The sequence below is a fragment of the Episyrphus balteatus genome, chromosome 3 (genome assembly GCF_945859705.1).
Source record: "Episyrphus balteatus chromosome 3, idEpiBalt1.1, whole genome shotgun sequence".
In the NCBI taxonomy this organism is placed as follows: domain Eukaryota; kingdom Metazoa; phylum Arthropoda; class Insecta; order Diptera; family Syrphidae; genus Episyrphus; species Episyrphus balteatus.
In genome coordinates, this window is record NC_079136.1 from 63972587 (window position 1) to 63997997 (window position 25411).

The 25411-nt window shown below is 32.9% G+C and overlaps 1 protein-coding gene across 2 annotated transcripts in view; it reads left to right on the forward strand.

The window, feature by feature from the left end:
* LOC129913596 (tetracycline resistance protein, class A) overlaps window positions 1-25411 on the forward strand; it is a 76374-nt gene that overhangs the window by 39541 nt on the left and 11422 nt on the right. For both annotated transcript variants that reach the window (XM_055992357.1, XM_055992356.1), the window contains 5 exons: window positions 2126-2383; window positions 13057-13458; window positions 15621-15889; window positions 23034-23135; window positions 23295-23673. In XM_055992357.1, the coding sequence (XP_055848332.1) occupies window positions 2139-2383; window positions 13057-13458; window positions 15621-15889; window positions 23034-23135; window positions 23295-23673 (1397 nt within the window). In that variant the 5' untranslated portion in view covers window positions 2126-2138. The remainder of the gene's footprint in view (window positions 1-2125; window positions 2384-13056; window positions 13459-15620; window positions 15890-23033; window positions 23136-23294; window positions 23674-25411) is intronic.

Genomic DNA, 25411 nt, shown 5'->3' on the forward strand with positions numbered 1-25411 from the left:
TACTTTTTTTATACAACTTTGGTAAATTTACATATATGAAAATAAATAAAAAAATATAAAAAAAAAAACATTAAATTTGTTTTTTAAATGAAAAAAAAACTACTCGTTTAATGAAATTGAGCTTCGAAAAAAGTATGCAGTTTTGAGAAAAATGGAAAATACTCCAAAAAAGTCATAAAAATTCAAACCAAATGCACTCACAGCTCAAAACTGGAGGGTGACCGGGCCAAACGGATTTAAAATTCGGATTCAGCGTGCCCAAAAACATATAGAAAGATAGGTCTGGTTCCTGGTACATGACACTTTTTTTTTTTGTGTGCCAGTGTAATTTTTGAAAAAAAAAAAAACTTTTTTCATGAAAAGATATTTTTTATCAAAATCTTAGGAGCCGTTTGTGAGAAAATTAAAGCGGAATTCAGAGTCGTCACTCAAGTAAAAATTTTACTCAAGTGAGCATTTGCTCTTGCGTTTGGCCAACTTCAGCTACTCGTTACCTTCAGAAAATCTAAGTGTTTCTTGAATTTTAGCTTATGAATATCAACGAAGAAATTTTGTAGTAAATGCTTGACCAATCACTCAGAAATGTCATCTTAAACTATCTTGTGCTTGAGAAAAAAATTTTTTCTTGATTGACGACTCTGAATTCCGCCCTTAGACTTTCCCAAAATTAGTATATGACAAGTAATTTTTGATGCATCCCCAAAATCGGGATTAAGGGCAAAAAATTTGTTTTTATTTTATTTTTTATTTTTTAATTTCTAATTTTTTTTTTTTTGTTATCAAAATCGATTGAAAATTGGCTGAATTGTTCAAAAATCTTTCGAAGCAATCTGGTTCAACTTTGTTTAATTAGATATACATAGGTCCATTCCAAAAGTTGTGTGTTATTTTTCTTGCGAACAACAATTTAAAGCTCCATAATTGTAATATGAAATGTTTGTACCTATACCAAACTTATGTTACGACCAATCAATCCATTTTAATTGAAAAGTTAAATATACTCAACATTTATTTATGTTCATACCATCACCGGTCACTTTGTCACAAAAAGTAGTTAACAACTATCTGTTACATACTAACCTAAATATAATTATAAAATCATCATGATTCGTGATTTATTAGATGAACACTATTTCAGTATTTATACTTTACTTCTTTAACAAATTGAATGACTAAATATTTGTTGTTGATATACATTATTATTTTTTTAGACTACTTGTACTTGCTTGTGTTCAGTAAATAATTGCTTGCCTGAACAATTATCAATTTTAGAAAAAAAAAACTAAACTAAACCAACTGTTATGAAGAGTTTGCAATTTGTATCCACAACTTGTGTTCCACAATTGAATAATTGCTTTCAATTGTATAAAAAAGCAAAAAAAAAAAAAAACAACAGTTGAACATAAAAATGACGCATTTTTCAAGGGCAAGTTCTTAGGTATTTATTATTTTTGTTTTGTTTAAGCCGCGAATTGGATTAACTAAAGAACATACAAAACATATTTGTTATTCTTAATTTTAAGGAAGTTAAATATTAATTTTATTGATTTATGAACAACAAATAAATAGAACAAATAAAGTAACACGTGAATCGTTTTCCAAATTGTCTAATGCATTAAATTGACATTAAAATAGGGTAAAAGGCTGCAAAAAATGTGTGGTTTGAATAACAAAAAATCACGTCTTAGTGTAACTTTAAAAACGTGCTGTCAGTTTTGACATTCCGTCTCCTAAAAATTATTTTCTATAAGATATCAAATAAGTTACCTCGTTTTAAAGGCAAATAAATAAGATGCAGGTCTGGTGATAAAAGTTGAAGGTATTTAATTTTGTCAGCTGCTAAAAAATAAATAATTTCATCAGCATCACAATAACAAAGACCTAATTGATAAATTGATGTCTCGGTTTATTTAAAAAAAACAATGTTAACAAATAAAGTAAATATTTATAGAAGCTGTTTTTTTAAGTTCTGAAGAAAGGTTAAACAATTAAGAACTAATTAAGCATGAAATCATACTTAAGTCGATTTTTTTTTCTTATTTATTATTTTTATGATCCTATTTCTGCAAAAATTTATTCAAAATAAAAATATTTTAAAATATTTTGACAATTTTTTATTTTCCAGATAACCATCTAAAATGGACAAAAAAACAATGGATACAAAACCATTACAATGGCAAAAGATGAATTGGAAAGAAAAACTTAGCCACATATGGAACAATATAACAGTTGAGCCAATGTTGGCTTGTTATATTATGCCAAGTGTCTTAGCTGGATTAGCAACACAAAATCTTAATTTAGAAAAAGCCTGTCGTGTTAATATGGCTTATGGTGATGAAGTTTGTGATGCACTTACACGCAGAGAAACTCAAAATTACACAATGTAAGTATATTTAACATAATTTTAATTTACTTATATAAGAACTTAGTTATTATATTTATGGATGGGTTTAACTTAAAATATGTTGTTAAAAACCATATTAAAAAAAAAAAAAATACTATAAAAACCTTTAAATCAACACAAAGATTCAAATTGGGACCAATGTTTTACTTAATTCGTATTATTTTAAGAAGTTTAAGAAAAAGTTCAAGAAATTATACATTATACAAATTTATCTACTCTACTCTGTACAACAGACCTTTCGTTAAATCTCAACCCGGTATTTCATATTTTTGGCAGACTTCACCCTAAGTTCAGAACATCCTAAGTTTTCGGACAAAAGTATGGATAGCATTATTTCCAAATCTGCATTACCAGAATCTACAGTCTTTGCCTAAGGGACCAGTTGTTGACAAAAACGATGTATCACAAATTAGTAAAATTTCTTACCATTTGAGCCTAAAACCGTCTCTAAATTGTGAATAGTTCCCAAAATATAACTTCTCATAAAATCATCACCATTTTCGAAATCGAATAATTTTTTTCAATATTCTTTCTAACACAAGTGGCCTGGGAAGGGCGAAATTTAGTCAGAAAGCGAATTTGTTGAAATCATGTCATGTTGTTTCACAAAAGTGCGTTTCACCAAATCTCAATAACCATCTATTTCATTGAAATTTTCTAATACATTTACAATACCTACAGTTAGTAACTAAATTAAAAACATTTTCGATTTATAAAAAGGTTGAAATTTTTTTGAAAATCAATTTTCTGAAAAAGTTTGCCCGCAGATAAGGCCCTGCTTTTGAAATAACAATTAAAATTTTCGAATTATTAAACTGTTTAACACTCAAAAAGTACTCGGGCGGAGATCATTTAAGTTTTATCAGACTTGTCGCCCTATAATTTTTGAAGTTATACTTCTTATGGGAGGGTGGGTATGAAAATTTACTTTTTGACAAGAATGTCAAAGGGATTATGACGCGATCACCCTGGGTAGCAGGGCTGTCGTTTCACCTTTAGAGTAGGCAGTACTTTAGTAGTTAAAAATGCAGTACGCCGCAGTACGGCAAACATAAAACACACAACACGTTGCAAGTTACATGTTTCATGTGGCAAGTTGCATGTGGCAAGTCGTATGTGGCAAGTTGCATGTGGCAAGTTGTATGTGGCAAGTTGCGTGTGGCAAGTTGCATGTGGCAAGTTGCGTGTGGCAAGTTGCATGTGGTAATTTCCATGTGGCAAGTTGCCAGGGTTGCAAAAAGCTCACATTTCAGCTCAGCTCACAGCTCAGCTCAAATTTTAGCTAGGTACCATAGCTTAGCTCATTTGAGCTGAGCTGAAAGTGAGCTGAGCTGAAAGTGAGCGCCCCAACTTCCAACGCCTATATCTCGGAATTTTGAAAAAAATGAAAAAAAAAATTTTTGATGCCAAAAGGTAGCGAGGACTCTAACCTACATTTGGGTACAACTCCCATCCCTGTAGGTGCACGCGTTCTCAAACCGGGTGAACTTAAAGGTAAAAAAAAAGTTAAGCCCGATTCTGAAAAACTAGGTATGATGTGGCGGTTTAACATGGAAGATGATTTTTTAAAAATCTGAGAATGTGCAAAGCGTAGGCCCATGACACAAGCTATCATTGGGTATCGCTCCGAAAAATTGCTCTCAAGCGGTTTAGCTTCCAGGAGCATTCAAATATTCGGGGATTTTTCGAAAAAAAATTTTACCCCAACTTTCAAACGCGATTTTCTCGGAATTTTTAAAAAAATCGAAAAACCGGATTATACCACTATCGGCTAGCTGAGAATATAAGCTTTCATATGGCACCACTCCCCTGTCTCTAGATCAAAGCGTTCCAACGCCTATATCGCGGAATTTTGAAGAAAATGAAAATAAAATTTTTTGATGCCAAAAGATAGCGGGGACTTTAACCTACATTTGGGTGCAATTCCCATCATTGTAGGTCCACGCGCTCTCAAACCGGGAGAACTTAAAAGTAAAAAAAAAATAGGCACGATTCTGAAAAAATAGGCATGATGTGGCGGTTTAACATGGAAGGCGATTTTTTAAAAATCTGACAATGTGCAAAGCGTAGGCCCATGACACAAGCTATCATTTGGCATCACTCCCAAAAATTGCTCTCAAGCGGTTTAGCTTCCAGGAGCGTTCAAATATTCGGTGATTTTTCGAAAAAAAATTTTACCCCAACTTTCAAAGGCGATTTTCTCGGAATTTTGAAAAAAAAATCGAAAAACCGGATTATACCACTATCGGGTAGCTGAGAATATAAGCTTTCATATGGCACCACTCCCCTGTCTCTAAATCAAAGCGTTCCAACGCCTATATCGCGGAATTTTGAAGAAAATGAAAAAAAATTTTTTGATGCCAAAAGGTAGCGGGGACTCTAACCTACATTTGGGTACAACTCTCATCCCTGTAGGTAAACGCGTTCTCAAACCGGGAGAACTTAAAATTAAAAAAAAATAGGCGCGATTCTGAAAAAAAAGGCATGATGTGGTGGTTTAACATGGAAGGCGATTTTTTTAAAATCTGATAATGTGCAAAGCGTAGGCCCATGACACAAGCTATCATTTAGCATCACTCCCAAAAATTGCTCTAAAGTGGTTTAGCTTCCAGGAGCGTTTAAAGATTCGGGGATTTTTCGAAAAAAAAATTTACCCCAACTTTCAAATGCGATTTTCTCGGAATTTTGAAAAAAGTCGAAAAACCGGATTGTACCGGAATTTTTATGATAAAAAAAGAAATATTTTACTAAAAACAATAGAAATATATTTACTATCAAAAACACCAAGAGAAAAGATCACGAAAAATTATATGTCTTATTTATAAAAATATCTATGTGTTAAAATAATTCCATTAATAACTAGAACCAAACATCTTAAGCTATGGTGTTATATAAAAGTTTAAAATATCTTCATATTTCATTATACTTTCCAAATAAAAATCAATGTATCCTCTCACCCATCACAGCTCAGCTCAGCTCACTTTACCTTAGCTCACCCAACAGCTCAGCTCAACCATCAGCTCAGCTCACTTTCAGCTCAGCTCACTTTCAGCTCAGCTCAAATGAGCTGATGAGCTATGGTACATATCTCAAAAGTGAGCTAGCTCAAAATTTGAGCTGAGCTGCGAGCTGAGCTCAGCTCACTTTTGAGCTTTGTAGCAACCCTGCAAGTTCCATATTGCTACTACTAGTGCTGAAGCACACACAATTCTCATAAAATTACCATATCGCACATTTTATGCGCAATCATTTACTTTCGTTAACCATATATAGTACGTTCTGAACCGCACAACATGAGTAAAGTTCACAGATTAAATTGAAAACTACATGGACGCAAGGAGGATGAAAGAATTAATTTATTGTTCACTTGATAAAAATGTAAAAAACGAAGTGCACAGAGAAAAATATGACCCGCTAAAAACTAACAGATTGCCATATTGTTTTACCGTCCATACATTTCATAAGGAAATCTTATTAAAATCAACGATTAATAAGGTTTTTTTAAGGAGATTTCTTATTATTTTTATAGAGAAAATCTTATTAAAATTTGACTGAAAAGTTGATTTTTTTTGCAAGTTAGCACTTGAATAAAAATCGCGATCAATATTTTCATGGCAGGTTGGTTCAGGTGGTAAGGTGTGCGACTAATGATTTGAAGTCTCCAGTTCAATTCCCAGCCTGGTCATCGTTTTTTTTATTTTTTTGCAGATTTTAAAACAATAAGGAAAACCCGATTGTTTTAATAAGGTTTCCTTCTTGGATGAAAACCATAGAGAAATTTTCAATTCAATTTAGTTTATTGAACTTGTTATTTACAATTGACTTAAAATTAACTTACACTCCGTTTCAACTGAATAAGCACACAAATTTTCAATGGTATTTTGTCCATTTTTTCCTAAGGTTAAGCTTTCATGTAACATTTGATGATGTTTATCGTTAGCTTGTGATGTTGAGAAACCAAATCAGAAAGAATAATTCTCAAAGTGCCGCTATTTTTTTTCGTGTTCTCTTACAAAGCGTCCCATATGGAAAAATGCAGTTTTTTTTTGCGTCAACTGAATAGACACACGGTCTTTAAAGGTCAATATCTTCGTTATTTGTGAGAGTTTTGAGGTGATTGGCATACCAAATGAAAGGTTGAAATGTTCTTATTGAGATTTTGTTATTTAATTAAAATTAAAAAAAAAAGTAGTAGATTAAAAGCTTTGAATACTGTCGACAGATCTAAAATTAATTTGTTAACGGAACAAGTACTGACCGGGTCTGCTATAGCTACCAAAATTGATCGGAGTTTTAGTGTGTTGCCTATTCGTACCTCAAAAATAAAAGTTCGTACAGGAAAAATATGAATTAAGGTAAAAAACGGCAAAAATAGCAGTTAATCGACGAGAAAGCTGGTGTTTCTGTAATTGTTTCAACACTCCGCAGAGTAATTAACAGCACGGATCATTTTAACCCATTAAAAGTCCAAAAGAAACCAACTTTAAACAAGCAACAAAAAGGTATTCGTTTAGAATTTTCTAGACTCCATATGAGCTGGAAAAATGAGTGACGCAAAGTGGTTTTTTTCATTTGAAAAAGGTCAATTTTGATGGATTCATAATTGAAGTCATCGGGGCCATCAAAATTGACCTTTTTCAAATGAAAAAAACCACTTTGCGTCACTCATTTTTCCAGCTCATATGGAGTCTAGAAAATTCTAAACGAATACCTTTTTGTTGCTTGTTTAAAGTTGGTTTCTTTTGGACTTTTAATGGGTTAAAATGATCCGTGCTGTTGATTACTCTGCGGAGTGTTGAAACAATTACAGAAACACCAGCTTTCTCGTCGATTAACTGCTATTTTTGCCGTTTTTTACCTTAATTCATATTTTTCCTGTACGAACTTTTATTTTTGAGGTACGAATAGGCAACACACTAAAACTCCGATCAATTTTGGTAGCTATAGCAGACCCGGTCAGTACTTGTTCCGTTAACAAATTAATTTTAGCTCTGTCGACAGTATTCAAAGCTTTTAATCTACTACTTTTTTTTTAATTTTAATTAAATAACAAAATCTCAATAAGAACATTTCAACCTTTCATTTGGTATGCCAATCACCTCAAAACTCTCACAAATAACGAAGATATTGACCTTTAAAGACCGTGTGTCTATTCAGTTGACGCAAAAAAAAACTGCATTTTTCCATATGGGACGCTTTGTAAGAGAACACGAAAAAAATAGCGGCACTTTGAGAATTATTCTTTCTGATTTGGTTTCTCAACATCACAAGCTAACGATAAACATCATCAAATGTTACATGAAAGCTTAATCTTAGGAAAAAATGGACAAAATACCTTTGAAAATTTGTGTGCTTATTCAGTTGAAACGGAGTGTATTTCTAAGATACATTGGTTGATATAAAATTTTGTTGGCACAGAAGGGGCCTAACCTTATACAATGACTCAGTTATAAAATATAAATAAATATTATACATGGATAAACTTAATTTAAAAAGTCTGCTGACTAGGTTGTCCTCGGGGTGTTCAGACCCGGATGTCCAGTTGTGGGGTTTATTGAGTTGGGTTGGTTTGATTGGCGTTTAGCCACTATAGTATGCCGACTGGGTGTCGGCGTAAAAGTTAACTGCTTCTTCGTTGTCCATTGAAATTATGTGCTCATCCAGTATATCCAAAGCGCAAAGGTACCTAGGTTCCGGATGTCGTTGTTGGGCTATCATTCTTATCATCAGCTGATTGGGGTGGTTGGCGATATTTCCTACAAGTATCTTCGCCGATCGCAGTAGATACTTGTCCAGTGGTATGATTTTTGCTTCCTCGTAGAGTCGCTTGTTGCTGTAGTATTTTTGTCGCTGTCGATCGAAGTAAAGTCCGGTGCACATCCTCAGTATTTTTCTCTCGAACATTTGTAGTTCCTTCATGGCTGTCTTGGAGATGGTATACCATACCGGAAAGCTGTAGGCAATGACAGGTCGCAGAAGCTGCTTGTAGATCAAGAGTTTCGTTGGTTGACTTAATCCTGTTCTTTTTTTTATCAGAGGGTGAAGGCGATGGAAGGCAAAGTTGGCTTTTTTGAGGACCAAACGGGAGTGATTGTTGAATCTGAGGAGCTCGTTAAAGTTGATTCCTAAGTACTTGGCGCTGCGTTTGGCTGGCAATCTAGTTCCATCTGGAAGTGTCAATGTGATGCTTCTGCAGCTTCCAGCCGATCGACTGCCTCTTCCTCCTGATCGTCTAAGGCACAATAGTTCCGACTTGGATGAGTTGATCCGGATACCCCATTTACTGTAGAACTCATACAGTTTCCGAATGTGAGCTTCGACTTTCCTGGCAGCTATGTTTGGCGAGATGGACTTGCAGTATGTGAGTGAATCGTCCGCGTAAAGCAGGTTCTCGCACTCACTTGCAGGCGGTTGGTCTGATGTCAGGATGCTGTATAGAAAGGGGCCAAGTTTGGATCCTTGAGCAACTCCAGCTCGAATGACTTTCATTGGTGATTTCCGATCCTCCACTTGCACAAAAAAGTTTAAGGAAGAGAGAAAAGAAAAAATAATTTTAATTAGTGCCAAAGGAAAGCTTAGTAAATGAAGTTTATGGATAAGGGCATCGATCCATACGCTGTCAAATGCTTTCTCGACATCCAGAAAGCATGCGACGGTAACTTGATTGTTGTTTAAAGCTGAGGTGATGTCTTGGTGGAACTTCATGAGCGGATGCAGTGTGGAGTGCTTCTCCCGAAAACCGAACTGCATGTCTGGGATGATGTTGTTATCGCTGCAAAACTTCTTCAGCTTCCTGAGTGTCAGCTCTTCCAAGAGCTTACTAAGATTGTTGAGAAGAGAGATTGGTCTGTAATTGGAGATGATGTTCCTAGCACCTTTCTTAGGAATCGCCACAATTCTTGCAGTTTTCCATTTCTGTGGGAAGTAGCAGTTGTTTATGCAGTTGTTGAGGATGATAGCCAAGAAGATTATCACTGTTTGCGGGAGCCTCTTTATGATGAAGTTGGAGATGCCATCCGGTCCAGCAGATTTTTTCGGTTTGGATAGGTTAATTATTTCGGCAATCTCTTCTGGGGTAGTCAGGTAACCATAGAGAAATCTTATTGTTTTTGTTCTATTTTATGTGGTCTATTTTTTCTCTGTGTGTGGATTAATTAATTTAATAATAGAAATTAAAAATATCAAATGAAATTCATTTACATACATATACTGAATGAGAAGTATAACTTCAGTCGAGTGTACATGTGTACACACACTCTTTTTTTTTTTTTTAATTTTGTCTAGTCAATTCTCAACCTCGTTGAATTTGGGAAGAAATCAATTCAAAGTGGAAAAAAATGTAGAAAAAAAAGTTTTTTTGACATTCTTCAGCTTAAGAAGTCAGGGTTTTTTACTCAAAATCTCATGATTTATACACCATTTTATTTTTAAATATGTTCTCCACGGGGAAAACATATAAATCGGTTGGAATTTGAAGATCCTAGAATGTATGCAATAGATAGTTGAAGGTCGAAAAAATATTCAGATCGGGATACATCGTGAAATAAATTTGTTTGCTATTTTACTATGTTTAATAAGCCCTAAAAAACGTTCTAGGCCTGAAAAATAAATTGGTAAGAGTTTGGCTGTTTTCAAACTGATTTATAAAATAGACCCGTTTTCTTACTCTCTGACTTTCTTGTAAAAGGATTTAACCTATTTCCACGAAATTTTTTTTTATAGAGACGTATGTATTTTTTAACAAATTTCTTTTTTTTTTTTGAAAAGTAAGAAGGTACTGCATTTTGTTTACAGAGTGTTTCGCTTCTAGTTGGAAATCATCTCACTTCCTAAAAAATACATTCTCTCATGAAAAAATAACATAACTAGTTTTTCTGACTACCTCGGTACCAGATTACTCATCTTTCCTGAACTTTAAAACTATGAAAATAAAAGAAAAACTAGGGTGTTTCTAATAAAAAAATAAAAAAAACTAGAACACGTATACGCCACAGTGTACCTATGTGGACAACGTTATAAATAATGTGAAGCTTTGACCTAGGTTTCAACACATCCAAATCGAAGCTTGAACAAAATAAATGAACAAAGTCATTATAAAAAAATCCTTTAAAAAATAAAAATCCAAACTTTAAAAGTATTCTGCTTATTTTTAGGGTTGGGTTCGATATCCCGCTTTTTATATTCCCGTTTTTTAAAATCCCGCTTTTAAAATCCCGTTTTTCATTATCCCGCTTTTTATAATCCCGCTTTTTAAAATCCCGATTTTTATAATCCCGTTTTTTATTATCCCGATTTTGCAAGCAAAACTAGTTGTTTTATTTTAAAAAATCGCGCGATTTTTTAAAATAAAACAACTAGTTTTGCTTGCAAAATCGGGATACTAAAACAAATTAAAAAATGAGACATTGTTCTAAACGCATTTAATTAAAAGCTTTAACAAAAAATATAATATATAAAAAAATAAGAAAAAGTAAGGAATGTGATACTAAAAAGAAATCAATTAACAAACTAATATTTACTTTAAAGTTTCAGAAGAACAATCAAATCGTGATAATCCCATAGATTAATTATAACATAAAATGATCACAACACCTTAAATTAAGTACACACTACATAATCAAAAGAAATTTCATTTAAATATATTTCAACTTGTATTTGGATGCATTTCAACAATTTTGATATTTAAATAAATGAAATTTCTTTTACTTGTGAACTCAATTTAAGGCTTTAATCATTTTATATTTTTATAAAAGAAATACCGTTTTCATTATGTGTTGAAGGTACATATTGTGTTGGAAAAAAAAAATCAGTTTTACTAATTTTTTGTCTATTTCTAATGATTTTTTTATTTGTGAATTAAGCATGTATTTTGTAAAAAAATCGGGATTTTCGGGATTTGACGGGATTTTAAAATGCGGGATTTCAGAAAACGGGATTTAAAAAAGCGGTATTTTAGAAAACGGGATTTTGAAACTTTTTTTTCGGGATTTTCGAAAAACGGGATTTTAAAAAGCGGGATTCCGATACGCTCCCTTATTTTTAAAATATTTCAAAAACAAAATATTCAATTCAAAAGTTGGCCTGTCCTTCTTATAGAGGCAGGAATACACACAGAAAAAAAATTAATAAACAAAACTATACCATTATTGTGAGTCATAAGCTACCACTTTTCTATTTTAAAATCCAAAACCAAACAAAATATAAAAACAAATAATAGATAATTGGATAAATGTTATAATTTAAGGAGTTTTCTTTTTTTTTAATTGCAAATAAGGCTCATCCTCTTTGACACAAAATCTTTGACAGCTGATGTTGATGTTAACTTGCAAAGTTAAATGTAAAACAGAGCATTCCTTATCCATTTAATAATATGCCTCCTTTTAAATTTGAGTAATGTTCGAGTGAATGCTAATGTATCAAGTCCGTAGTCAAAGAAAACTCTCTGTACCAAGTTAGTTACTTTTTCTACTGGTACCATATTTAATTTTTCATCAATACTTGCTTTAAACAAATTTCCCAAACAAAGGCGATTAAAAGTCGAAGTGACGTTCATTTTTTTATTCTTTGTTTTAGATAAATTGTAAGGAGAGTAGGTACGGGGTGATTTAGGCGTGAGAACTTTTTTCGATTTTTCAGATGTTTAGAAAATTAAGGAATTTTATCGTAACTAACTGAAAAAAGAATCAACTTTTCTCTGACTACGTAGCTGCACAAAAACATTTTATCCAAAAATATAACCCAGAATAAACATTATGTAGATAATAAATACTTCATCCAAATTATATCCACCCTTTTTTTAAGTATTTTACTTTTCATGCTCTTCTAAAGCTCAACAGATTTGCTGTGTGAAAAATCATCCATTAATGCAATAGAAAGTTGTAAATCTAAAACATTTAATCAAAAAATCACTGAAATAACACAACACACACATACTGTCAAGTCAAGTCTTGTATAATAAATCTTTCAAAAAATGTACTTCAAAGAGGGTGAAAAAAATGAGAGCACGGTATTTTTTCGGTGGAATGTTGTTGAAGACATCGCGCAATTCCATGGAAGATGGTAAATTTGTCTGTGCGATATGGTTGACTTGAATAAATTGAATTAAATTTTTTTCGAATTCGGGAAGGGCTTTGAAAATTGAAGATAATATTTAAATATTTTTCACTTCAATCCGAAAGGAAATATGGTTTTTTTTTTGTGAAGAAAGCATGAAACTGAGTTTTTACAGAAATCTCAGGAAATGTATTGATTTGAGGGTTTTTAAAGTTTTTATTTTGTCTTTTTAAAATTGTTTCCGCCGATTTCGAAAGTGTTTATGGTGACACACGTTTTTGACGTTCTTAAAAACGTCTAAGATGCCACTGAAACACTTACTTTTTTGTCCCTTTTTAGACTCATGAGTCATGTTGAATATAATCACGACTCCGCAATCTATGTTCGGCAAAACGGTTAATAAATTAGATATTCACAAACATATGTATCTTCCTTCCTTATGAGCCTACCTAATTTTCTTTGCAAAACATCAAAAGACTTACAATTCCAAGACTTCCACATTTTATTTTATTATTCAACACCCAACTTACAATCAATTCATTTTTCCGTTTGAATTATTTCTTTTTTTTTATATATTTTTTTTTTCTTTTCATTTTCAGTGAAGAAGCAACCGTCCAACAATTAGTGGCCAAAATGGCAGCATGGAAAACGGTGATACAAAGTCTACTACCATGCCTGCTAATATTGTTTTGGGGTTCGTGGAGCGATCGTCATGGCAGACGAAAGCCATGCATGCTGATACCTGTAATTGGTGAATTTATGGGTGCCATAGGTCTTATTTTGTGCACATATTTCGAGAATGTTCCCATGGAAGTAGCTGGCATTACTGAAGCCCTCTTTCCGGGTCTGACAGGTGGTTGGTTTACCATGATGATGGGTGTCTTTAGTTATATAGCTGATATTACAACAGAAGAAGAACGAACTCTGCGTATAGGAATTTTGAATGTATGCTTCTCGTTGGGTGTTCCATTTGGAATGGCATTTAGTGGAATATTACTAAAGTGAGTATAATCTTGTGTGTATTTTTGGTAGAGGGTGTTGCTCAGGATGAAAAATATATTAATAAATTGATAGAAAGTCGTTCTTTTTGCAAAGTAGAAGATGCTTGAGATTAAAGATTACTTGTTATATGCTGTCTGTTTTCAAGTGAATAACGAATTCAACTTAAAACATATCTAAAATACATTTTCTTAACATATTTTCTATATCAAATTCTGAATTTTGAACGGAATCTAGTCAGGAATACCAAAAATCGTATGATTTATTTAAGGTTTATGTGGTCACTGTGGCGTATGTGTAACATTATTTTCTATTGACTTAATTGATAGCTAATAAAAATAAAGCGCAGAGCTGGAAAAAATTTACTACGAGTGCAAGGTAGATAGTTTTCTGGCACCGTTATAGCCTACGAAAGATATAAAGAAGAAAGCGTTCGAAATATCTTGCACAAAGAATCAGCCATGAAAAAGCTCTGCACAAGGTGCTAATTGCTAATTCTGATGACCGTTTGGACCGTTTAAAGAAGGATCCAATTGATTTTGTGCAGCAATTTGTAATTATGGACGAGTTGCTATCAAAATATTTACACAAAATACACTAAACAACAGTCGAAGCAGTGAATGAAGCCCGTGGTTTAAAAAAAATAAATAATTTGAAAGCCATTTAGACTCTCAATATCGGGAAGGAATTATATACAGTCGACTCCCTCTAAGTCGAACTTTCACGGGACTCGAAAATCGAATCAAGTTAGAGGGAAATTCGAATTAGAGGGATTTATTTAATATTTTTTCTTCAAAAATGTTCACTAAAAATGGTGAAAAAGTTCGACTCAGATTAAAATTCGGCTTAGAGAGAGTTCGATTTAGAGGGAGTGGACTGTAGTTAGATAAACTCTGGACCAAGAGTGTAAAGGTCCAAAGAAATTATGTCGAAAAATAAAATATGTTTTTTACACTCATTGTCAACCAATAACTTTTCACCCTGCCCTCGTATGATATTGCATTTTCTAGAAATTTTTTTTTATAATTAAAGTCGAGCTGCTACTTCTTCTAAGCCAAAAAGCAAAACACTTTCTGGATTAATTTTTTTTTATATCTTTTTTTATATCTTTTTTTCAAAATTCCATATATAAAAAAAAAAATGTTTGCAAAAAAAAAAGAAGAAAAAAATGTGAAATTCAGTTCCTTTTTCGATGAAAAAAAATTAAAGGTATGATATTTGACTAAATTTTTGTAATAATCCAGTAATTAGGCATGACTATCTTTCAATTGAGCCATCGAAACCTAAAAAATATTTAATGGAATATATTTTACGAATTTTTAAAAATATGTTACATGAGAGTAACGCTGGGTCCGAAAGGGTTAAAAATAGAAATTGGATTTTTTAAATAGAAACAAAAAACATTTCTTGACCGCCGCACCACTGCCGCAACACCGCCGTTTGGCGGAAAATTTTGCCGCATCAGGCGCGGAACCACAGTCACACGCTGTCATTTTATATGAAAAATTTCGCCGCACAATGATAAATAATTTTGGATTAGAAAATTAAAAAAAAAAAATACTATCCTATAACAATTATATTCGAATCGTGTGCAGATCACTTCGAATTATCAACCTAACTACTCGACCACCTAGTTATGTTTGTACGGACTGGCAGTTTGTTGTTAATGACAAATTAACTTCGAAGACGATTAAAACATTTGTAAAAGTACGAGAATTTAGTCAAGGCTGCTATGCGGCTATTGTTCGGTGGTGGTGTGGCGGAAAAGGACTTTTCAACATGCTGCGGCTGTGGTGCGGCGTGGTGGCGGTTCGATGGAATTCTATCTTTACTCGGGTGGGTGATTATTGCCACATGACCGATTATTCTTTCAGCACCTGATATGAAAGTATTTCTTTCTCTGCCAAGTCACCATAAGACGGTTAACGTTGCAGAATTTATTATATAGGTAATGTTACTTAATTTGCGAAAAATGTATTTTATCTAAAAAAACATAAAAACAAAACTTTTTCAGTGGGTCCGAATTTTTTTCTATTTCTTTCGACTTCTCCTGAGACACCCTGTTTGAAAAAAAAGACAACTACTAACTTGATTTAATTGAAACTAATCTAATCGATTCGGATAATAAACTTGCAACTTTATTTTATTTCTTCTATACACACAGACAAATTGGATTCTATGGTGTCTTTACTACATCAGCTACATTATACTTACTATCATTTCTTTATGGATGCTTCATACTCAAAGAACCCAAACGGAAGACCAAAGAAGAATTAGAGAAAACAACACAAGCAAATTTACTTTCGGATTTCTTCGATAAGAAACATGTTGTGGAAACATTCCGTGTAGCATTCAAAAAGGGTGAAAATCAACGTCGACTTCGTGTTATCATGTTGATGATTGTTGTTATGGTTGTTATTGGACCTATGCATGGTGAGTAATTATAATAAATATTTGTACCTTGAACTAGGCTATTATAGAAGAAGTTTATGCAGATAAGACTTCAAGATTCTACACATTTTTTCAAGATTCAGAATTATCTATATTTTGATAAGAAGTTCGAAGGAAATAAACTTGCACTTTGAATATTTTAATAGGCTCAAGCTATTTTAATCTTGTTGATTTAAGGTTTTTGATGATTGTAGTGTGTAAAAAAGTGACTCAGTTAAAAGATTTTGAACAAAAATTCTGACGAAGAGAAAACTTTTTCAAGAAATTTCGTCCAAGAGGAAGTATTGAAAACCATTTTTCTCAACTTGTTTAAGGCCTTGCGAAACTTTATAGAGGACAAAGCTAAGGCCTTATAGCTCCGAAAATAATAATTATTCTACTTAAAGGTTCTTTAAAACTTCTATTGTCACTCTGAAATTTCGAACCGTGAACTTTTGATGACACTGAAAAACTATAACTTCCAAACAAAAAAATTGCATGACATTGATTTAAAATTGAAAAAAAAATTACAAATTCAAAACTAATAGGTAGGTAGTACATTATTGCCAAAATTAGTTTTGTTCAACACTTCCGAATACAAAAAAAAAGTATTTTGTAGCTATTTTACTTCCGAATCATAAATAAACAATACAAAATTCCAACTGCATACATAGAACATATACGTCAAATTGTGTCACATTAAAAAAAAAAAAATAATAATGACACAAATAGCATAGTAAACATCAAACTAAACTAACCAAAACCAACCATCAAAAAAGCTTGAAACTCAACTCAACCACACACATGGCATATAATTAAATAATTGCACGTGACCATTGTATTTACACTCAAGTGCAAAAATAACCATTAACTACTTAACCTGTCCAATGTTTATGACAGAGCTGGTTTTTGACTTGCAGATTAGTAATTTAAACACGAAAAAAAAATTTAATACCACATCGAATGGATTAATGTCTGCTTGAGGTACATAGTAAAACCAAGGTGTTTAAATATTTTCTCTTTTATTTTTTTTTTCTGTTGTTGGGCTAGAAACTCCTAAGAAATGAAGATGATATTAAGTGTTGTTACTAGTTAATAGGTACTTATTTTCTAACTTCAACATGTATGTGAAACACTGATGAAATTCGGGATGGAGAATGGAGATTTAAGGAAACAGGAACAAAGAATTCACAAAGTTCTATAAAAAATGTTTGGTAGTAAAGGGTGTTTTTTTTAAGAGGTTGAGTTTTGTGTGAGAAATGTTTCATATACGACTGACATAAATTTTATATATTTTTAAAACTTGGTGAACAAAATTCCTGAATCTAATGGGCCATATTCATATAAAGATTTACTAAAGTTATGACTTCTAAGTCCACAGTTTAAGTAAAATAAGTTAAATAAACTCGGCTGCTATTCATACACGTTTTCATTGCAATGTTTAACTAAACTCGGTTTATTGAAAAAATCTATTACAATTATACTTCAAATAATGACATTTGACATCATACATGTCAGAATTGTTTTCGTTTGGTCATATATTAGTTAGGCTTAGTCCTAAACATAGATCCAAATTTTTTTTTGAAGTTATACTTCTTATGGGAGGGTGAGTATGAAAATTCACTTTTTGACAAGAATGTCAAAGGGATTATGACGCGATCACCATGGGTAGCAGGGATGTCGTTTCACCTTTAGAGTAGTCAGTACTTTAGTATTTAAAAATGCAGTACGCCGCAGTACGGCAAACATAAAACACACAACACGTTGCAAGTTACATGTGGCAAGTTGCATGTGGCAAGTTGTATGTGGCAAGTTGCATGTGGCAAGTTGTATGTGGCAAGTTGCATGTGGCAAGTTGCATGTGGCAAGTTGTATGTGGCAAGTTGCGTCTGGCAAGTTGCATGTGGCAGGCTGCATGTGGCAAGTTGCGTGTGGCAAGTTGCATGTGGGAAGTTGCATGTGACAAGTTGCATGTGGTAATTTCCATGTGGCAAGTTGCCAGGGTTGCAAAAAGCTCACATTTCAGCTCAGCTCACAGCTCAGCTCAAATTTGAGCTAGCTCACTTTTGAGCTAGGTTCCGTAGCTCAGCTCATTTGAGCTGAGCTGAAAGTGAGCTGAGCTGAAAGTGAGCTGAGCTGAAAGTGAGCGCCCCCAACTTCCAACGCCTATATCTCGGAATTTTGAAGAAAATGAAAAATAAAATTTTTGATGCCAAAAGGTAGCGGGGACTCTAACCTACATTTGGGTACAACTCTTATCCCTGTAGGTCCACGCGTTCTCAAACCGGGAGAACTTAAAAGTAAAAAAAAAAATAGGCACGATTCTGAAAAAATTGGCATGATGTGGCGGTTTAACATGGAAGGCGATTTTTTAAAAATCTGACAATGTGCAAAGCGTAGGCCCATGATACAAGCTATCATTTGGCATTACTCCCAAAAATTGCTCTCAAGGGGTTTAGCTTCCAGGAGCGTTCAAAGATTCGGGGATTTTTCGAAAAAAAATTTTACCCTTACTTTCAAACACGATTTTCTCGGAATTTTGAAAAAAATCGAAAAACCGGATTATACCACTATCGGGTAGCTGAGAATATGGCACCACTCCCCTGTTTCTAGATCAAAGCGTTCGAACGCCTGTATCGCGGAGTTTTGAAGAAAATGAAAACAAATTTTTTGATGCCAAAAGGTAGCGGGGACTCTAACCTACATTTGGGTACAACTCTTATCCCTGTAGGTCCACGCGTTCTCAAACCGGGAGAACTTAAAAGTAAAAAAAAAAATAGGCACGATTCTGAAAAAATTGGCATGATGTGGCGGTTTAACATGGAAGGCGATTTTTTAAAAATCTGACAATGTGCAGAGCGTAGGCCCATGACACAAGCTATCATTTGGCATCACTCCCAAAAATTGCTCTCAAACGGTTTAGCTTCCAGGAGCGTTCAAAGATTCGGGGATTTTTCGAAAAAAAATTTTACCCTTACTTTCAAACACGATTTTCTCGGAATTTTGAAAAAAATCGAAAAACCGGATTATACCACTATCGGGTAGCTGAGAATATAAGCTTTCATATGGCACCACTCCCCTGTTTCTAGATCAAAGCGTTCGAACGCCTATATCGCGGAGTTTTGAAGAAAATGAAAACAAATTTTTTGATGCCAAAAGGTAGCGGGGACTCTAACCTACATTTGGGTACAACTCCCATCCCTGTAGGTCCACGCGTTCTCAAACCGGGAGAACTTAAAAGTAAAAAAAAATTAGGCACGATTCTGATAAAATAGGCATGATGTGGCGGTTTAAAATGGAAGGCGATATTTTAAAAATCTGACAATGTGCAAAGCGTAGGCCCATGACACAAGCTATCATTTGGCATCACTCCCAAAAATTGATCTCAAACGGTTTAGCTTCCAGGAGCGTTAAAAATTCGGGGATTTTTCGAAAAAAAATTTTACCCTTACTTTCAAACACGATTTTCTCGGAATTTTGAAAAAAGTCGAAAAACCGGATTGTACCGGAATTTTTTTTTTATGATAAAAAAAGAAATATTTTAATAAAAAAAATAGAAATATATTTACTTTTTAAAAAACCAAGAAAAAAGATCACGAAAAATTATCTGTTTTATTTATAAAAATATCCATGTGTTAAAATAATTCCATTAATAACTAGAACCAAACATCTTAAGCTATGGTGTTTTATAAAAGTTTAAAATATCTTCATATTTCACTATACTTTCCAAATAAAAATCAATGTATCCTCTCACCCATCACAGCTCACTTTACCTTAGCTCACCCAACAGCTCAGCTCAACCTTCAGCTCAGCTCACTTTCAGCTCAGCTCAAATGAGCTGAGCTATGGTACATACATAGCTCAAAAGTGAGCTAGCTCAAAATTTGAGCTGAGCTATGAGCTGAGCTGAGCTAACTTTTGAGCTTTGTAGCAACTCTGCAAGTTCCATATTGCTACTACTAGTGCTGAAGCACACACAATTCTCATAAAATTACCATATCGCACATTTTATGCGCAATTCATTTACTTTCGTTAACCATATACCGTACGTTCTGAACCGCACAACATGAGTAAATTTCACAGAATAAATTGAAAATTACATGGACTCAAGGAGGATGAAAGAATTAATTTATTGTTCACTTGATAAAAATGTAAAAAAAACTAAGTGTGGATTAATTACTTCATAATAGAAATTAAAAATATCAAATGAAATTCATTTACATATACTGAATGAGAAGTATAACTTCAGTCGCGTGTACATGTGTACACACACTCTTTTTTTTTGAATAGGTTAAACTCTGGACTTTCAAAGTAATAGCTTAGAAGGAGCTTAGTAGAAACTATGAATACGGCCCAATAAGTCTACAAAATTTTAACTGAAAGGGTGTTTTTGTTTTTAAGAAAAGACGTAATTCAGAATTGGTACTAAAAGAACTGTAGCAAAAATGCTAGGTACAATGAAAATTAGTAAAAATGTTTCATATATCTACAACAGAAACCAAGAATCTAGGCAGTAAAAATATTTTAGATGAAAGGGTGTTTTTTTAGGAAGTAAGAAAAATCCGCAATAAATCCGGTAAATTTAATGGTATACATTAGGGCGTTCGTTATTTAGGTTTTTTTTTCGAAAATCAAGTTCCTAAGCGAAAAACTGTTTCTATATAATAAAAAAAAATCCCCTAATTTTTTCAGATTTTTATTTTGACGCTAGATGGCGCCCTAAGAGGGTTAAAGTTTGTTGTTATGTGAAATAGGTACATATATGTTGACTTATGAGGCCATTGTTTAAGCCTCATAAGTCTTAAAGTAAAAATTATTGATGACATCCCCCACATATTTCCAAATCCGTAATTTTCATGCCATACCCAAAAATTTGACTCTCTTTTTCATGAATTGGATAAAGTTTTCTAAAATTGTTCGCTCAATTTTAAGCAATTCTTCCTTTAGAGAGTGTTTAAACTCTTCCACTTTGCACTCTCCAAAATTTCGCATGGGGCTAAGACCCAGAAATGGTGCGGAGCATTTTATTTAAGTACCTACTTCAGCTAGTTAACTCGGTTAAATCGCTTCGGAGAATGATCTTTATTTTTCAATATTTCAATTATATAATATTTCAATTCAATTCAAGGTTCAAAAGTTTTCACCAAAAAGAGAACTAATTTTTCCATTAATTTTTCTAAAGATGGGGACAAAAAAGTAGCACTATTTTTCAAAGAGGGTCAAAATAAAAGGTGGTTTCATGTTCGCACGAGCTAAAAAACAGGTTAAAAATTGGAGGGAAACTTATCGCTGACCTTACCTTAGAACTTTTTTGGACACCTTGTTTTCCTATCATATTTTCGGATTGTTTGAATCTGATGTGGTGAGAGAATAAAAAATGCTAAAAACTTATTGTCAGGTAGCCTTTGATTTGATTCAAACCAAAGATAGACAATTTAATTTACACTTTAGTATATAAATAAATCTGATTTCAAGCATGAAGTGCAATCAAATAAAGTTTAAAAAAAAAAAAAAAAAATAACTAAAAAATGATTCTTCTATTTTTAAAGCTTTTGAAAAACAGGAAATCAAATCGACATTGAATGTGTTCGTCTTCCTTCTATATAACTGGTGTTTAATTGGACACAAAAAAAAAAAAAAAAATCTACAATTATCCATGATTGTACTATATAATATTGCGCAGTCTGCTCTTGATAATGATAAGAATTTCAAAGAGTCATCACCGCGTCGCGGTTAATTTCATAGATAAATTTTTTGCTATATATAGTGAGATGAGATGAGACGAGACAATGACCGCCATTAGGTCAAACTCTAGTTAATTAATTTACATTGTGTTGAGGTTTTTTTTTTCTTTTGTTGTTGTATGATTGTGGGATGCTAATTGTTCTATGATAGCGCACACGGCAAGTTTGACAGTACAGAAAAAAATGTGATTTATATTTAGGGAAATTTATCATCCAGTGTCAAACTCAGATGACAAAATGGCATCACTTGATAGAAGGAAGACAGACATTATTTACACTCTGTCAAAGTTTTTTTTTGCCTACGTTAGGAATCTTGAAAAATTGAGGTTTAAAAAAAAAAATAAGTTTGACTCAAAATTAATTACATTGTTTATGAAGTTGACGAAAATGTAAAATATAAATTTTCAAAAAAAAAAAAAAAATCAATGTATCGAACTTTTTGTATGCCAATCGTTTGTGATTCATTTGTGACTGTTTGTGACAGCAATAAAAAGTCTTGTAACTAGCTTGTTATTTGACAATATTAAGTAATCAAAATCGAATTAGTATAGAATGTTTTATACTCAATCAATCAGAAATCGTTTGTGACTTCTGAATATCTTAATAAGATCGTTTGTGACATCGTAGCTTTCGAGAAAAATTAGAAAGACTGATTTAAATTCACTACTTTTATTTTGTTTGTAATTATGGGCGAAGCTATGCAGAGAATTACATAATGGCTGGTTTGAATTTCTGTTCATTCTATATTAAAAATTGTTTATAAAATTGGAATTTAGCAAAGAAATCGTTTCTGACAACTTACTGTCTTTGTGACAGCCTATTTAAAAAAAAAAGTTATGGCTTGTTTGAATTTCTGTTTATTCTTTTGAAAATTGTTGAATAAATTGCATTTAAACAAAGAAATCGTTTGTGAAAACCTAGTTTGTTTGTGACAGCCTATTTTCCAAAAAAAGAATAAAGGCTATTTTGAATTTCAGTTCATTCTATAGTAAAAATCGTTTATTAAATTGGAATTAAGCAAAACAATCATTTGTGGCAACCTTCTTTCTTTGTGACAGCCTATTTTCTAAAAAAAGAAGCATAATTGCTGGTTTGAATTTCTATTCAATTTATTTTAAATTGTTTAATAATTTAGAATTAAACAAACAAATCGTTTGTGACAATCTAGTTTGTTTGTGACAGCCTATTTTCCAAAAAGAAAGAATAATGGCTGGTTTGAATTTCCATTCATTCTATTGAAAATTGTTTAATAAATTGGAATTAAGCATAAAATTAATTAAGTTAAAATTATAATTAATTATCGTTTGTGACAACCTCGTTCGTTTGTGACAGCCTTTTTTCATATTTTTTTCAATCCTCCTGTTTATCAAAATCTAACTTTTCATTTCTTTCTATCTTTTCAGGTGAAATGTCAGTAATGTACTTGTTTGCTCGCTACCGCTTCAACTGGAATGAGGTGGAATTTAGCTTGTTCTCAACATACGCCATGTTAACCGGTCTCGTAGGTAAGCACTATAATACTCGCCTTTTATATGTTTTATTTCAATCAAAAAAGAAATAATGGATGGGCATTGGGCATGGATGGACATCCTCTAAACACTAAACACATAAACAACCTTTTTTGCTGATGCTTCCTTTTTTCTTCCTCATACCATCTTTTATAGGAGTTCTATTTTGTGTTGGAGTCCTCTCGCATTTACTCAAAGTCGATGATGCCTTGGTTGGTGTTCTATCGAGTATGTCAAAAATCCTCTCGAGCATTGTGTATGCCTTTGCCATACAACCATGGCACATGTACGTCGCATCTGTCGTGGAAATATTTAATGGGACTTCGTTTATTGCAATGCGTTCTATTGCCACCAAATTGGTGGACAAAGATGAACTTGGCAAAGTGAATTCGCTGTTTGGTGTGGCCGAGGCACTTATGCCGCTTGTCTATGGGCCAATGTATACAACTCTGTATGCGGCTACGTTGAAGACGATGCCTGGAGCCTTCTTTCTGCTTGGTGGAGCATTAACAGCACCAGCTGTAATAATTTTCTTGTAAGTATACGGTCCAGCCTATAGAGTCACATAATATGTGTATTTCTTTGTGGTTTTTTGTTTGATTTGGAATCGGGGAAGGTCAGCAGGTGGGCCTGTTTGTTTTTTTTTTTTTTTGCATAGAAAAGCGAAGGTTCTGGTAGAGATGATGGAGATTTTTATTTTACCTGGAAGTAGATTTTTTTTATGAGATAACTTGATCCCTATGGTAGGATGAGGTATAAGTAAACACCTGGCAAACATAGGTACAGTTAAAGGCATTACCAAAGCATAGCAAATATGTGTGGCTATAAAGAAGTAAAGAAGAAGAATTTTTCCTGCTCCTCACGTGATTGTGTGTTTTATTTGTTAAACGTGAATCTGTGTGGACCGGGAAGAAGAAACAGTCTGCCCTTAAGTGTTGGTCTATACGACGGTTTCCCATCCTCGTCGATTAAGAATTATTGCCAACATAAGATTTGTGGTCGTTCTATGGTGGTTGATGGTGTGCCCGCTCTGTGTGTGCTAGGTCGTTAAAAATGTCAGGAAGGTGTCTTCCTTGTTGTCTCATCAGCAACGTTTATAGTATCCATGACTGTGTAATGGTAAACGGAGTTTTTTTGGTCTTTTATAAAGGTTTTTTTTTCTAATCCATTTATTTTCTATAAGAAAGTTTATTTAGATATTTCGTTTCATAGGTCAAATTAAGAGATATAAAAGAATCTTTAAGCTTTAGTTATTATAACAGTTGAAATATTTAGTCTTTCATATTTCCAAGTACCTACTTAAATTTTTTTCCAAAGAAACTTAAAAAAACGCAATACAGTTCGTATGCCTAGAAATTCTGATCAACAGAAATTGAAATTGAATCGGTTATTGTTAAAACAACATAAGTGAAATTTTAATTTTTTCGTACGAGGCTCAAAAGCTCCTGTATTTTCCATGAGGTGGTCACATTTACAATGCTTTGGCAGTTTTAATACCTCAATTGACATTCCTAGATTTAATATTGATTACACTGGTCGGCAACGAAAATGGAGCATAAACAAAACCATACTTTTCTAAAGGACTTTGGTGTGCTGATTCAGAATCTGAAGTCAAAATTTCACTGGCACGTCAAGTTTTTGAAATATTTAAATATTAACAGGTCAAAAACGCGTTTTTTTGGTACTTTTGGCGTTGAATTTCATCACCGTTAAATTTTTTTCGCATAACTACTTATGCGATCTTCAAAAGCCATATTTTATAGTCTTAAATACGTTTATTTTTTTTTTTCAAAATTATTTTTTTCTAGAAGATATTTGGTATTGAAATGTATGATATCTCAAAATCTTGGTGGTTAAGGTAACTTATGGTTTTCGAAGCAGATTTGAAATAAATTCCAGTTTTCGACTCCTGATTCTGATGAAAAAATAGCAAAATATTACGGAAAAATAATATTTTTAGATCAAATGTCAAAAAACATTTCATTTTAAATTAGTTTTTAGGACTATATAGGTAGCAAAAATTGTGATGAGCAAAGCTCAAAAACTAGACGTGATGGAAAAAATCTGTAAATTGTTTTGAATTCAGCACGCTCAAGTCTATTAAAATCACCTTACAGAGTTCTTGCTCCCGACTTTTTTTTGTTTTTTGCCGACCAGTGTTATTATTATATACAAATCCGCATCCGCAGCCTATTTAAAATTATAGCGGTTTTGGTCTAACGTTCGAAAAAAATAAAAAAATCACTTATGTTGTTTTAACAATTTTTTTTTCG